The sequence below is a fragment of the Pavona decussata genome, unplaced genomic scaffold (assembly GCF_977016875.1).
Source record: "Pavona decussata unplaced genomic scaffold, jaPavDecu1.1 SCAFFOLD_84, whole genome shotgun sequence".
Lineage (NCBI taxonomy): Eukaryota > Metazoa > Cnidaria > Anthozoa > Scleractinia > Agariciidae > Pavona > Pavona decussata.
In genome coordinates, this window is record NW_028145502.1 from 4003789 (window position 1) to 4017760 (window position 13972).

At 36.8% G+C, this 13972-nt stretch overlaps 1 protein-coding gene across 1 annotated transcript; it reads right to left on the bottom strand.

Annotated features, from left to right (window-relative positions):
• Window positions 1–454: 454 nt before the first annotated feature.
• Window positions 455–13905, bottom strand: LOC146475549 (serine palmitoyltransferase 1-like). The gene is made up of 15 exons (XM_085115935.1): window positions 13751–13905; window positions 13535–13645; window positions 10499–10596; window positions 9662–9755; window positions 9427–9499; window positions 8743–8875; window positions 7748–7877; window positions 7323–7412; window positions 6623–6730; window positions 5491–5586; window positions 4847–4943; window positions 4282–4336; window positions 3804–3921; window positions 3264–3337; window positions 455–2741 (listed from the first exon to the last, which is right to left on the bottom strand). The coding sequence occupies exons 1-15, from the start codon at window positions 13874–13876 to the stop codon at window positions 2648–2650; spliced, it is 1497 nt and encodes a 498-aa protein (XP_084972061.1). The 5' UTR covers window positions 13877–13905; the 3' UTR covers window positions 455–2647.
• Window positions 13906–13972: the final 67 nt, after the last annotated feature.

A 13972-nucleotide genomic window follows, 5' to 3' on the forward strand; every position in this document is an offset into this window, starting at 1 on the left:
CTGAAACAGCAATAATGAGCTGTGTCTCACAAATGCAATGGTCAAAAACAGCTGGCAGTTTGTCTATAGGAAAACTGGATCTTCAACACACAAGTATTATAACATTGTTATACTTTTACATCTTGAAGATCCAGTTTTTCTATAGACAAATTGACAGCTGTTTTGACTATTGGGAAAAGGAGGAATTGATGGAGCTTTTAGGGTATTGCAAGCTAAAGCCATATGCTTCTATTGCCAGGAATGGAGAATTTCTGATACAAGATCTGTGATGGAAGGGAGAGAGTCTGAGGGGGGTGGGGGTTAGGGTGATGTAATCTGCTATCACCTCCTGTGTATACTATGCAGAGTACACTTGTGTCAGCACCCAGTGGGGTTTAGGGTAGAGACAGCTCACATTTGAGATAATCAGTTTTTCTTTTCTTAGTTACCCCAGCCACAAGTTACTTTATTGACCTTCCACTTACAAGTTTATTACCTTTACAAAATGATTAATACATACATGTATACATAAATTTTATATAAGTGCCAGAGTATTGTAGCTCAATAGAGCTATCTGGGGACACTACATATTTAAACAACATCATTCAGTTCAATCTTCATTACTTATGTAATATCTTGATTGAAGGTTTCAACACATTTTATTCTAGAGGAGAGAAATGGCCTTTGTTGTCATTTTGGATCTTACCTGACTCGTCCCCATTCGTCTCTCTTGTCTCGCATGATGTCTCGCGTAACGGGGAGCGCTAAGGGTGATGGGAAGGCCCATCATCTGTTGCGCTTCACTTTCTTCCTTCCCATCACTCTTCACGCTCTGCGTTTCCCAACAAGAGAGACGACTGGGGACGAGTCAAGGATCTTACAATGTAGTAAAATATTCTTTGGACTGTGTACATAATATTTAAACAAAAAATAATAAATTTAAAGTTCAAAGGTTAAAAATACACCTTAATTTGTACAGGAGTTGGCACAGACTAAATTTGATACTTAGTGAGTAAGCAAGACTATCATTCTTTCATGCGAGCCTGAGACTTTCTTAGCCTTCAAATAAAATTCTCAAGCTCAAAACAAAGTAAATCACTATCGTGAAAGAGGTTTGGGAATTTTATATCAATCATTATGAAATTTGGTGAGCTTTTACTTTAAATTTGTTCAAGAATTATAAATCAGGGCTGTCAACTCTCCCAGATAATCCGGGAGTCTCCAGATTTTGAACCGTATCTCCCGGTCTCCAGAATAATGTCGGTAATCTCCAGATTTGAGCTGTATCTTTTGGTCTCCAGATTTATGTCTGTGATCTCCCGCATAATTGACAAAGTTTGCTATTTGTTGTAGACTCGACTTTCTGACAAGGAAATATGAAATGTTTAGCGTTGTTTCTGGACCCCCCCCCCCCCCCCCCACAGAACCCGTTAATTTGGCTTTGATGCGACGCCTCTGTAAGGCGTTTAGTTGTTGCTGGCCGGGGAAGTCATATTCTCCATATTTGAAGACGTGTGAGGTTGACAGCCCTGATAAATGGTTTGAGAAGCTATATGAAACACTCAAAAGAGTGTGTCATCCGATTTCCCAATAGTTTAAAAAAGTTGGTTAAAAAAAATCCATTTATTTTGTTCAACATACTTCTCAGTGTTTGGAAATCAGATAAAACACTCTTCCTTGTATTAATTTCGATATATTACTTGAGACTCTGAAAAACCTTTGCAAAAACATTCAGAATGCGAGGCCCATGAAATTTGAATGAAAAGTTACATATTTTTTAAAAGACTATTTGCAAACCTTTTTACCCAAGATTTATGCCAATAGTATATTTGTAATATTTCCTTGTGTTTATTAATATATACTTCTATATTACAGTAATGTTGATGCGAAATTGACAACTATACAAGAACCTACTTAAATGTAACACCCCATTAAAACCCAGAATAATAATATTATTATGATGTTATTTATTACAATTGAATGCCTGGGCCCAACTTAATTCTTTGGAAAGAGTATTGAACCAAATTCAGGGCAAAAACGAATCTTTGGTTTAGCAGGATTTCAAATAAACAAAACCAAAATAATGATATGAACCAGATAGTGAAAAGATCCTCACTTGTTCTATCCATCTGAATTAAATGGACAGCCCATATTGGTCAATCGAAATACAGTCCGCCAAGTTAATTCACTCAAACATCAAACTCACCATGAACTTAATTGATTCGGTTTAAGTTTGACCAATGTGACGTTCAACATTTGTGTCACGGCAGTTAACCAATAGCCAACAACTAGATTATTTTCAGTCTGCGTGACAAGCACCAGAAAGGGTAAGGGACAAGAGGAATTAGGTGCGCGTGCAAGGCGAACAAGGGAGAGTGGAAAGGAAGTGCCTCCAGCTAGCCCCTAGTTTATTTGGTCTTTTTTGTTCACAGAGGAACAAAAAATCACCATTGGTAAGTTTTAATTATTCATCAGTCATTGCCATCAACAGGCACTTCCTTTCCCCTCTCCCTCACTTCACTCGCATGTGTTGTGTGTGCACCCAATTCCCCTTCTTCCTTCCCTTTCTAGCAACAGCCACGCAGGCACAATTATTTTAACAAGCCATAACAATCCTGTCTGATAAATTGTGGCACATAGAACTTGCAAAGTGCCATTTATTATTTTGCTAGCCAAACACACTTTCAGCAGCCTCTCTGATGACTTGAGCTCCACGTTTGATTTCGTCTTTTGTAAGTTGTATGTTTAGAGTAACCCTGATACTGTAAAATAAAAACAATGATTTTAGTTAGATTCCTTGGGCCTAGGATAAGTGTCAGTTTTGATTTGCAGTTTATAGCTCAATGATGTTGGTCCCTAGGGATGTAGCTACAAAAAACCTCAGCAGGCTAAACCCAGCCAGCTCTTTTGCACTGTGCACCTTTAAAATTAGCCTAAAGTATTTGTGTTCTGTTGAAATTTCAGTCAGTGATAAAATCTCTTACAGATGGTTAATTCATTGGTTGCTCTTTGGGCAACCCTGGAATTTTTGTAAATTCTTTTAAAATCGGTCTTCTACTTTGACTTTGACCTCTTCATCACTGTAACGTATGAAACCCTAAAGTCCCAAAAATTATAATTATATCAACATGCACATTCTTCAAACTTATTCTCTCTAGTGTCGGCCAGGAATCTTGAATAAAATCTTTTTTAACTGGCAATGGACTTACGTGTAGGACTTGGCTTTAAAAGTGGTCACACTTTAATTTACACTTCGTGCTGTAAACAGAACATCAAAACCTTACCTTGGGGGTAGCATGAACTTCTCCTCATTTTTCAAATATCTTGCAACTGTGAGTGCCACACCATTCCTCAAAGCCTTTTCAGTAAAGAAGATTACAGTGAATAAGGATTATTTTTCGTTTTACTTTAAAATTAGATCTTAAGCTTATTGAAACTGGCTGCTATCGATATATCTAAACAAAAGTTTTGTTATTTCTAAGACATTTCCTACGAACAAATAACAGGGGAAATAAGTACAGTACAGTCAACTCTTGCCTTGCAGACACCTCACTAATACCGATACCCTGATAATACGGACAGTAACTAAATCCCAGGCAAAAATAAATTACAGGCGTATGACTCAGTGAAATAAATTCCTGCTATTACGGATTCTCGTTATTAAGGACACCAACTCGCTGTCCCAAGAGTGTCCGCAATAAAGAGAGTTGACTTATTTGGGTTCAAATGCAATTGAGATAAAACACCCTCTGCCTTCCGTTAGTGAATTTTAGATTTAACTTGTTGGCCAACATCATAACTGCAAGTAATTTAACACAACTTACAACAGCCACAACTTCCTTGAGTTTGTCTTCATCTTCTTCAATTGTTTCATAAGGTTCCGAAAGCCTCAAGTGTAGAATTGGCGACTCTTCTGATCCCTCGCGCACAAGGTCTTTGAGCCTTAAACACAAAGAACATTTTCTCACCCATGAGTACTTAGTAGCAGTTTCAGAGTCTTGGTACTTTGCTTTGTTCTTGCTTTACTAGATAGAAATACCTTGTGAATGACAGACACATGAATGCTAATAATGCCTAGAATAGCTTTCACTGAGATGACAACATTGTTGGGGAAACATCTAAGAAAATGCTCGTAGGTGACATGTAAGTCCTGAAGTGAAGTTACACTGTAGTAATATGTGTGATTTCAACCTAGGTTGATTTGTATTTTCCTTTGTTTCAGATGTAAATTACCCAACCTTAACAAAGGAAAATACAAATCAACCTAGGTTGAAATCATTTTAACCTACAACATATGCATACCCATCAAGCTCTGAATGTAACAACCTGGCCTTCTCTTTAAGCTCCTCAAACATTTCTGAAAAAAAAAAAAAAAAAGCCATGAAAGTGTCAGAAGTGCTGTCTGCAGTGAATGATACACTATATTCAAGGCATAATGTTCATAGTGTCATATGTGCATTGTGTCTGTGTGTTCCCAAGGTCATGTGCATTGTATGTTTATGTTATGTTTTCCTCCATGTAAAGAATGTATGTTTCTTTTATGTAAAATCATAAATAAATTCAATTACCCTTCCTTTTCTGCTAAATAAGGACTGATTATTATTAAAAAAACAATAACAAGTAAACATTAATTAAATTTGTAAGAAAACCATTTCATGTAAGTATCAAGTATTTTGTATTACTTTATCTTGTACTCTATGTAGAGTTGTGTAAAGTTTTGCATTGTATGTACTAAAGTCCCCCAACAGAAATCAAACCTATTATTGATGCTTTAACCACTGTATTACTGGGAGATAGTGAGCTGTGCTGTATACTAGATAACCTCAATAAAGCAACATAGTTATAAATTGTTTCATGTATGGCATACCTGGTTTCTGTTCAATAATATTCAATGCTTCAATTGCTGCTGACGCTAACATGGGAGGTAACGATGCTGAAAAACAGTAGCCTGCCCCTGAGAGTCTCTATAACAAACATCAATCAACAAAAGAAGAAAGTATGTCATACAGAATTTTTTAAGTCTCTTCAATTCACATTTGCCCACAAAATGATTATTGGCTCCATCTACCACTCCCTGTTCTCCCTCAATTTAATTCTGACTTTTCTGCATCCAACCACAATATTTCAACATTACTTTAGAGATGGTGTGCCATGGAATATTGACAGAGAAACAACTTTTTTCTTTCAATAACTTACAAGTCACTATTAAGTTCTGGCAAGTTGTCCACGGACTTTCAGCCTGTATGTTACACGATTCATGAAATATATTTTTAAGCCAGACAAACTTAGAGGGAACCACCAATAACTGATAATCAACTGGTGGAAACAATTTCTAGATTCTACCTTTTTCAAGAGTATAATGCCTACTTTCTCTTGATTTCAGTAAATGTCCAGTCATTATAATCATTATAAAGACCACAGCAAAAACAAGAGTTTTGGCATTAAGGAAAATGTTTTGAGATCTCGCTTATTGTTTTCATCATGATTACGCTGTGAGCGCAGCAGACAAACCTGATGATCAACCACAAATGATGTCCCACAGCAGAAACCACCGATAGTTGCTAACGAGTTCTCCATGGAAACTGATATTAGGTCAACTTCTTTTATCTAATTAAAAAAAACAAACAAACAAACAAAAACATACCAGTATAATTACACTTACTAACTTTGATAAGGGGTCAAGTGGTGAAAAAACTACACTGTATCATTAAAAACAAATATTTTATTTTGTATACTTGATTTACAATACAGTCGAACCTGTATATAACGGCCACCCTCGGGACTTGAGTAACTGGCCGCTTAATACAGGATCACTAAAAATACTCACTGGGCCTGGTCTAATGTCAGTTTTAATGGCGTATCATACAAAAACACTGCATGCAAGGAAACAATAGGACAATCAACACTCTTTCAAGTGATAAATAATTTAAACAAAGTTCAGTGTCAACTTGTAACTTAACGGTATAACATACGTAACATTGTGTAAGAGTACTATGCAATAAATTGTCCTTTACTCTCCTACGGTATACAGTGCTCTATTTTTATGACTTACAGTTCACAACAAAATATCTCATTCCGTCATTTCATAGTTGTTACACTCAATGTTCAATGTCACATGGCTGAAGAACAAGTTAATTAAAGAGGAATTTCTTGCTAAAAAGTGCGTTCAGCGTTCGTGATATGGTACTGTACTTCAGCACATTGCGGACATCTGAAAAGCGTTAACTATATTAAACGGCCAAGTATCAGCTTACAGTAGCTTTGTACAAGTTATTTCTTTATTGTGATGCTGGATCGCATTTTAAACACAATGAAATACCGCATAAAATAACATATAGCTTAGTTTCCATTCAAGGGTGGCCGCTTAATACAGGTAAAAATAACAAAGAAAGACAAACATAGGACTGCTACAGGGTGGCCGCGGCCGCTTACTAGAGGTGGCCGCCTAATACAGGTAACAAATACAGCATTTGTATGAGCAAACAATCGGGACTTTAAAAACTGGCCGTTTAATAGAGGGTGGCCACTTAATACAGGGCCGTTATATACAGGATCGACTGTATTATTATTAGAACTACTGACAGGAACGTAAAAGAACATGAAAGAACAAATTAAAATAATATATTGTTCATGGTAAACCTACTGGGACATCAAAGTGTTCAGTTAATCCTCTTCCAGTTTGTCCTAGAACTCCAAACGATAAGCTTTCATCAATAATAATTCGTACTTTGTACTTGAACTTGAGTTCAATCTACAAAGGAAGTTGCCATCATGTAAGAATGGTGTAAACAAGGCTGATTTAGACAACACAACTTTTGTTTACAACTGTCTTTAATATGTGACTTCTGTTTCTGTTGCAGGAACTGCTCACATCATGCAAAAAAGGAAATTTATAACTCGATCTTGTCATTCAAAATATCACTTATTTGAAATTTCCTAGGCTTGTGATTATCGTGGGATTTCAATTTAAAATCTATGTTACTTTACAGCATATGTTGTGTACAACAAGTTGAAGGTTACTTTACATGAAGAAAATATTCCTATCAAAAGCGTAAAGTTTGAAGTGCTAGGGGCAGCCATCATGTTGTGCTGTTAACACTTTAAGCCCTAACAGTGATCAGCATCAAATTTCTCCTTGTAATGTCAATGCTTATTCAAACCCCTGAGGTCATGAGAATTAAGGATATGATCACTCAAGGTAAATTTTTTTTGATATGTTAATAGCTTCTCCACAGTATTTATATAAGAAAAGTATGGGGACAAGATGGAGAATTTGTTCTTTGATATTAGGGGTTCAAGGGTTAAACAAGTTACTAATTTCTCCATTTCAAAGATTTACTTACTAGTTTTGGAAGTGGTGCGATATCGCCATAGTTGACATATATTCCTTCTACAACTAAAAATCTCCGGGTAACACTGGCTTTCTTGGGATTCTGTCATATTAATAAAAAAAAAGGTTGAAGATCAACATATTAACTAAAGGTTAAAAATCCTGCTTGGTGGGAGGCAAACCAGTTGACTATTTACAAAGAGTGACCTTAGATTTAAAAATGGGACAACCCTAAAACAAATCCAAGAAGTCAGAGCGGGACAGGAACCTGGGTCCACCAGATTACAAGTCTGGCACCCAAACCACTAGGCAACACCACCTCTCGGGCGGGCAAAGACAACAACAATGACAACAAAACAAGAAACACAGGCACAATCAGAAGTGCCATTTGATTAGCTGCTTCAATTATGAACATTCTAACAACAACCAAATTTACACCTTGTCATCTTTCTCCTTCTGTTCTTTCAAAAGCCTTTCCAGATCTTCCATGTCGTTATGTTCAAACCACATCACACGACTCCGTGAAGCTACGAGTCCTTTCTGAATTGCAAAAGAAACTCCCTTATCACTAGGAGAAAAGTAAAATAAATTCAGTTTCAATTGATGCTGAATGTCAGTAACCTTGGACAAATTATGTTGACATTTGTGTTCATCAAAGACTTTGGGGCATCAGGGTGGGGAGGGTAGAAACATCCACATAAATTGACAAGGTACTTGTTGCAAATTTTGAAACAAATCCTTATTAATGAGTTTTCACAACCTTTTTAGTGGGTCTGGCCCACACAGGTAACAAGACAATGTTTAGAAGATTAAACTCAGTCTATCTATAAAATGTAACTGCTAGAAAACCATTTAAAAAATTGATGGTAGTATTCAATGGTCTGTATTCTTATAGACCATAAAATGATGTCATAAAATGTTCAAAACTCAAGTGGGAGGTAATAATTATTGGTTTCACTGCCAAGTTTTGAACATTTTATGGTGTCATTTTATAGTCTATAAAGTGTATAGACCATAAAAAACTAACTGGTCTCAATTTGCTGTTTACAACAACATGAAAAAAGTACACATGGAATTGGCTTTATTTTTTTGTTGAGAAAGCGCATATGTTGTATAAGAGAACAGACAATAACAATGACGTCAGATGTAACGTATGTGTTGTAGGTTAAAATGAATCCCAGGTTAAAATGATTTCAACCTAGGTTGATTTGTATTTTCCTTTGTTTTAGATGTAAATTACCGAACCTTAACAAAGAAAAATACAAATCAACCTAGGTTGAAATCATTTTAACCTAGATTCATTTTAACCTACAACACATATGTTACATCTGACGTCATTGTTATTGTCTGTTCTCTTATAGACAATAGCTATGAATCAATCAGTGCAATGGAATTTTCACAGTTTTTGTATTATATGGTTTATTTTAACTCACCAGAATATAACATCCCCTCTTTTCGAATACGCAGGAATTGCACTAGCTATTGTAGAAAATCCATAAGCGTAAAGAATGGCTTCCTCAGTTCTCATAAACTTTGCCAGTCTTTCCTCTAACTCCAGATGAACATCTGCAGAAAGTTAAAGCAAGTCGCTTGGTGGAGCTGAGCTGGTCAAGATGTAGAGGGGTGATTGAGTATTAATCTGATGGCCACATTACAAGAAACTCAAGGAGAATTTACCATAAACCAATCCTACAAAAGGATTTTTTTTTGTTTGTATGGGAGACATGATTTTTCAAAATATATATATAAAAATATATATCACCAACACTCAGTGAAAATGTCATAAAAATGGAGGCACCCTCATGCAGACAACTTGTAAAAAAACACTTTTTTGAAGCAAAGAACTCACATTGCCCGTGGTAGGGTAGCTAAAATGTGCTATTTTTTCTGAGTGTTGGGGCAAGATGCTTTTGAAAAATTGGATGACCTGTGCAAGAAAAAATCGCTTATGCAACTGTGGCTTTATGGGTTTGAAAACTCCTATTGGAAGAAAGCTTGCAGGGATAATTTATTCTAAAAAATATCCATGTAGGTCTATTACACAACCTGTAATTAACAATATTATTAAAGGTCAGACTCTTTAGCTTTAGATGACAATTTAATTACCTTATACTTACCTATGGTACCATAGAAACCACGAGGCCCACATGATCCAACACCATAGCGATGAAGACTTTGGATTGCTGTATCCTTGAAAAATTAACAAAGTTACATTTATTTAATAATTAATAATTCATTAAATTCTTTTATAAGATATGATCATTTCAATGCCTTTTAAGTTGTCAACAAAAACAGTAAACTCAAGTATATTTATAACTTGAAAGACAGAAATTTTGCAATAATTACAGGTACCTCTATTTTGTCATTCCCTACAAAACCAAGAAAGTTGAACGTAGCAAAATTCAGACAGTCTTTGTCATCTATTTTCAATGTATGTCCTGGTTTCCTGATAGAGAAGTAACAGAATAACATCATTTTACAATGATTATTGTAATAATTATTATTATTTTGCTCATGTCATTCAAATTCTATTAAAAAATCAAATACAGACAACTCTCCAAAAATAGACATTGCTATAAGGGGACACCACTAAGGTGGAAAGCTTTAGAGGAGATGGTCCCATTTTATCTTTAACTTTTATAGTAAAACAACTGTGAAAGGATTCCAAGTGCAATAATGTTTGAAAAAGCCACTTAATTTTTAAACTGTTTTGTAAAGGATTCCCTGACAAGATTTGTTCACCAGGATTGATGCCCAGATACACATTTTATGCATCAATATACCATGTACTGGTAATTACACAACCCTAGAATAGGGCCCAACCATGCAGCTCTTAGAATATTTAGACTTTCTAAACGTCCTTTAAATTTTTTTCTTGCTCGGTCACTGCGCAACCTCGTTGAAGCTCACTTTGCTCGCTACGAAGAACTTTTTTCATGTGACTTATGAGGTTGACTTGTAGCAAGTCTACTCTTAGAATAGATCACAGAGTTGGCTGAAAAACAACAGCAGAACAATGATCAAACAATAGAAACAATGGACCTGATCCCTGAAACAACAGAGCTGTGTGATGTACACTCAGGTACAAAGAAATTAAAGATTATAAAGAGCTGCATATGTTATCTGATAGAATAAACCCCATAGGTGCAAATCAGCCCTAACAAAACAGCAAAAATTTAGTATAAATACCCTTCAACCACTTTTGGAGTTATTGCATCTAAGTCATATGTCGGCATTACAGGAACCAATGGCTCTGGTTGCCATTCTTCAATCAACTCTTCCTCTTCCTAAAACAAATGAAACAGTACAGAAGACTTTATACTAACTCATTATAGCAGTGTATGACAATAGTATAGAGAATTATTGCTAGGAGGAAACTGAAGTATTGTGCCAGAAGATAGACCTTGTCTCAGACAAACCAGTCAACTATGTGTTCTTCGTGCTAAACTACCCTTGAGAGAAAAGAATTGCTTGTACCTGTAGTCAGCCAACCCTTCAATTGACCCTATTCCCCAAAAAAGACAATAGAATAAGGGGACTCGTTAGGATCATTTGTTCAAATGGGTTATTCCAGAAAAAATCCACACCCCCCCGACGGATGGGGTCATATTTTAACCCCTCCTCTCACCTGGATTTCCTGAGCACACTGTCTGGATTTCCAAAACAAAGAACCCCCCTCCCGCTTGGATTTCCGGAAAAAAAATATTAGGCTTAAATTTAATTTATTTTTAATATAAAATACGCACAATCACGTCTAGAAGATGTTTTTTTTTTAATTTCTAAGGCTTCTGCTAATATTAAAAACTCTATCGCGTGGAAGTAAAAAAAGAAAGGAGCAACAATGCGAAAAAGCGAACGAGTTCATCCTTTGTGCCTATTATGGACAACACCCATGGAATCTTAAAACGGCACGCAGAAAACGCACTGGCTGCTTGTTGAACTGTGCTACGGACGATGGGACTTCAGAGAGGTTACCACTGACAGTGTATGTTGCAGGAACCCGTCCAAGAACTTTCTCCTTCTGTTGCTTTCGCAATAACTTACGTTTCCAAAATTTTTTTCGAGGTACAGATGTCTACAAGTTCCTCTCGAGTATTTTCGACATAGAGGGAATGTTTGGACCAAAATTCTTTGGAATTATCTTCTTCAGCTAATAGCTCTGCATCCTTGCTTGCACAAGTAAAAAATTCTTCCGCCTGACGCAGTGGAATCCACGCTAAGAATGCAATGGCGGACATGAAATTACACACCGGTGGCGCGCTGGGTCTGGTACGAGTAGAAATGTGTCAGGCGTTTGAAACTCTTCGTTGCAACAATGTTGCGATGGCTCGTTCTTTACTATCTTGTTGTTCGCGTTTTCTGCTATAAAAGGACTTGCGAAGGAACTTAGATTATCATCTATTTTAGGTGAGAAATATGTGAACAAAATATTTCTATTATTTTCAGGGTCTGAGAGTGCTGAAGTGTCACCGAACTAAACGTTCGAATCGCGTGATTTATCGGTCGAAATGACTCCTGCAGAAGACTTTCTTAAGTTCAAGCCCCCCTCCCGCCTGGATTTCCAGAGTCTTTGACCCCCCCTCCGGTGAGAATTTCCAGAATCCCATCCGTCGGGGAGGTGTGGATTTTTTCTGGAATAACCCAATAAAAGGAGAAGTAAAGTCCTTTCAAAGCATTGTGTGGTTCCAGAACATATCTATATATCTCCCAAGGAAGGTCCTCAGAAATTTGGGGATCTCAAAAGTTGAAGTTTTTTTAAGGCAAGTATGAAACTCAATCAGAATTTCAAACCAAACTAGGAAACCTTCTGTGAGAGGGGTACATGTATGTACATTTTCTGGAACAACAAATTCTGAATTCTGACAAAAATGAGGCTGTAGGCTTATTCCTTATTTGAAAAAGGTAAGGTAAAAAAATTACATCCTGGGGAAGTAGTAATACTAGTATAAGAATAGTCCACAGGAAATAATGCGCCGATCAAATCGAAACTTCAACATCCCCCCCCCCCCGGGCAAACCCCGGGCATTTGACTATTTTCTGTGCCCGGGAGTGGGGAATTTGACGGATAAGGCCTTCCCGGGGGTGGGGAATTTGACCTTGCCTGGTGGGGTGGGGAAAATTGAACCGGAAGTGTCAGGTTTCAAATCGCTTTTTTTTGGGGGGGGGGGGGGGCGAAGTCGCTAACAGCTATAAACACGTGTTTGGACGAGATGGAAGAGTTAAAGGAAGAGATACAGCATTACAAAAAAAAGCTTACAAAAAAAGGTCCTCAAAAGTGAGAGTACTTAAAGTAAATATTAATTATTTTTATAGATTGTATATAAACGATGTAGATTTTTTATACAATGAGTCAAGCTGCGGCTTTGTCCCGCAGTGAATAGTGAAAGAAACAAACACTGTCGAATGAAAAACTGCTTTGGCCTCAAATTGCAGAATATCTTACCACTCGAACAACATTCTACGTAGCCGGCTAACTAATTAATATGTATTTCTAGTTCTTTCATAAACGATGTAGTTTTTTATGCAATGAGTCAAGCTGCGCCTTTCTCCCGCATTTGTGTCTGCAGAGGTTTTTAGAATAGCCATAAAACAGTAGTGAACAGTTAAAGAAAAAAAAAACATTGTCGAATGAAAAACAGCCGCTTTGGCTTAACCTGCAGAATACCCTGCCACTCGAACAGTCTACGTAGCCGGCTAACTCATTTTAACAACCTTTGCCGTGTTAATCGGAGTTAGAACAGCTTACACTTTTCAATTTCCAATCATTAATTTCAATGTTAAAGTTGTGGTTTTTGTAGTAACTCATGACAGGAGCCGACAACGATTGTTCTTTAGGAGGGGCATTTGACAGACAAATTTGACGATAAGGTAGGGCATTTGAACACTATTTTGGCCCTAGGGGGCGGGAATTTGAACGATCCAATCTTCAAAAGTTCAAATGCCCGGGGTTTGCCCGGGGGGGGGGATGTTGAAGTTTCGAGTTGATCGGCGCATAATGAGAGGATTTCCTGGGAGGGAAAACATGACACAATTATCATTGACCTGTAATTTTACCACTGTAAGTGTAAGTAATCTACTAATCATTTTGTTTATTCAATTCCTATGTTATCTGATGTTATGCATTACTAGTTACCCTCCAAAACCTGTGTGTAAGGCATAAAACCTTGTTGAAATTTATTGCAAGTGGGTTTTTACTAGTAAGCTTAAACACAAATTTAAACAAACCTTCTCAGTGAGTTCAATCTTCTGTTCCCTGAATCTAAATGTCTTGCTGGTTATCAGCCTGATTATCCAAAGAACCAAGACAGCTTCAAAAAGGACATGATAAAAAGGGACCTAGCAAAATTATTAAGAAAATATTCAGCATGAAAGAAAGCCTAGCTATATCGAGGTTGTCATTAGCCACAAAAAACTGAAAAAATAACAAAATTAACAACTGACCTTCGTATAATACTCTAGAATTTCTATTCCTTTTGTGAGATAAATCGTAAAATAAGAAAGCTGCAGATAGTAAGGCGATTCAGCTGAACCTTCATTGCCCGCACATTGTTGATCAACGCCCGCCATCTTGGATTTATTTTTGATACGCCCAGACGCGAAGAGGTCTGGAAACTCAACCACAGGACACCAAGAAAGAAGGGCAAGTTCTTTAATCCCTTTGAA

What these genes read in the sequence shown, in the direction of transcription:
- LOC146475549 (XM_085115935.1), bottom strand. Translation starts at nt 13,876, where the DNA reads ATGGCGGGCGTTGATCAACAATGTGCGGGCAATGAAGGTTCAGCTGAA. An exon ending in AGAAGGAGAAAGATGACAAG is followed by an intron (nt 7,413 to 7,747) that starts GTGTAAATTTGG and finishes TTAATATGACAG; the next exon opens with AATCCCAAGAAAGCCAGTGT. An exon ending in TATTATTGAACAGAAACCAG is followed by an intron (nt 4,337 to 4,846) that starts GTATGCCATACA and finishes TTTTTTTTTCAG; the next exon opens with AAATGTTTGAGGAGCTTAAA.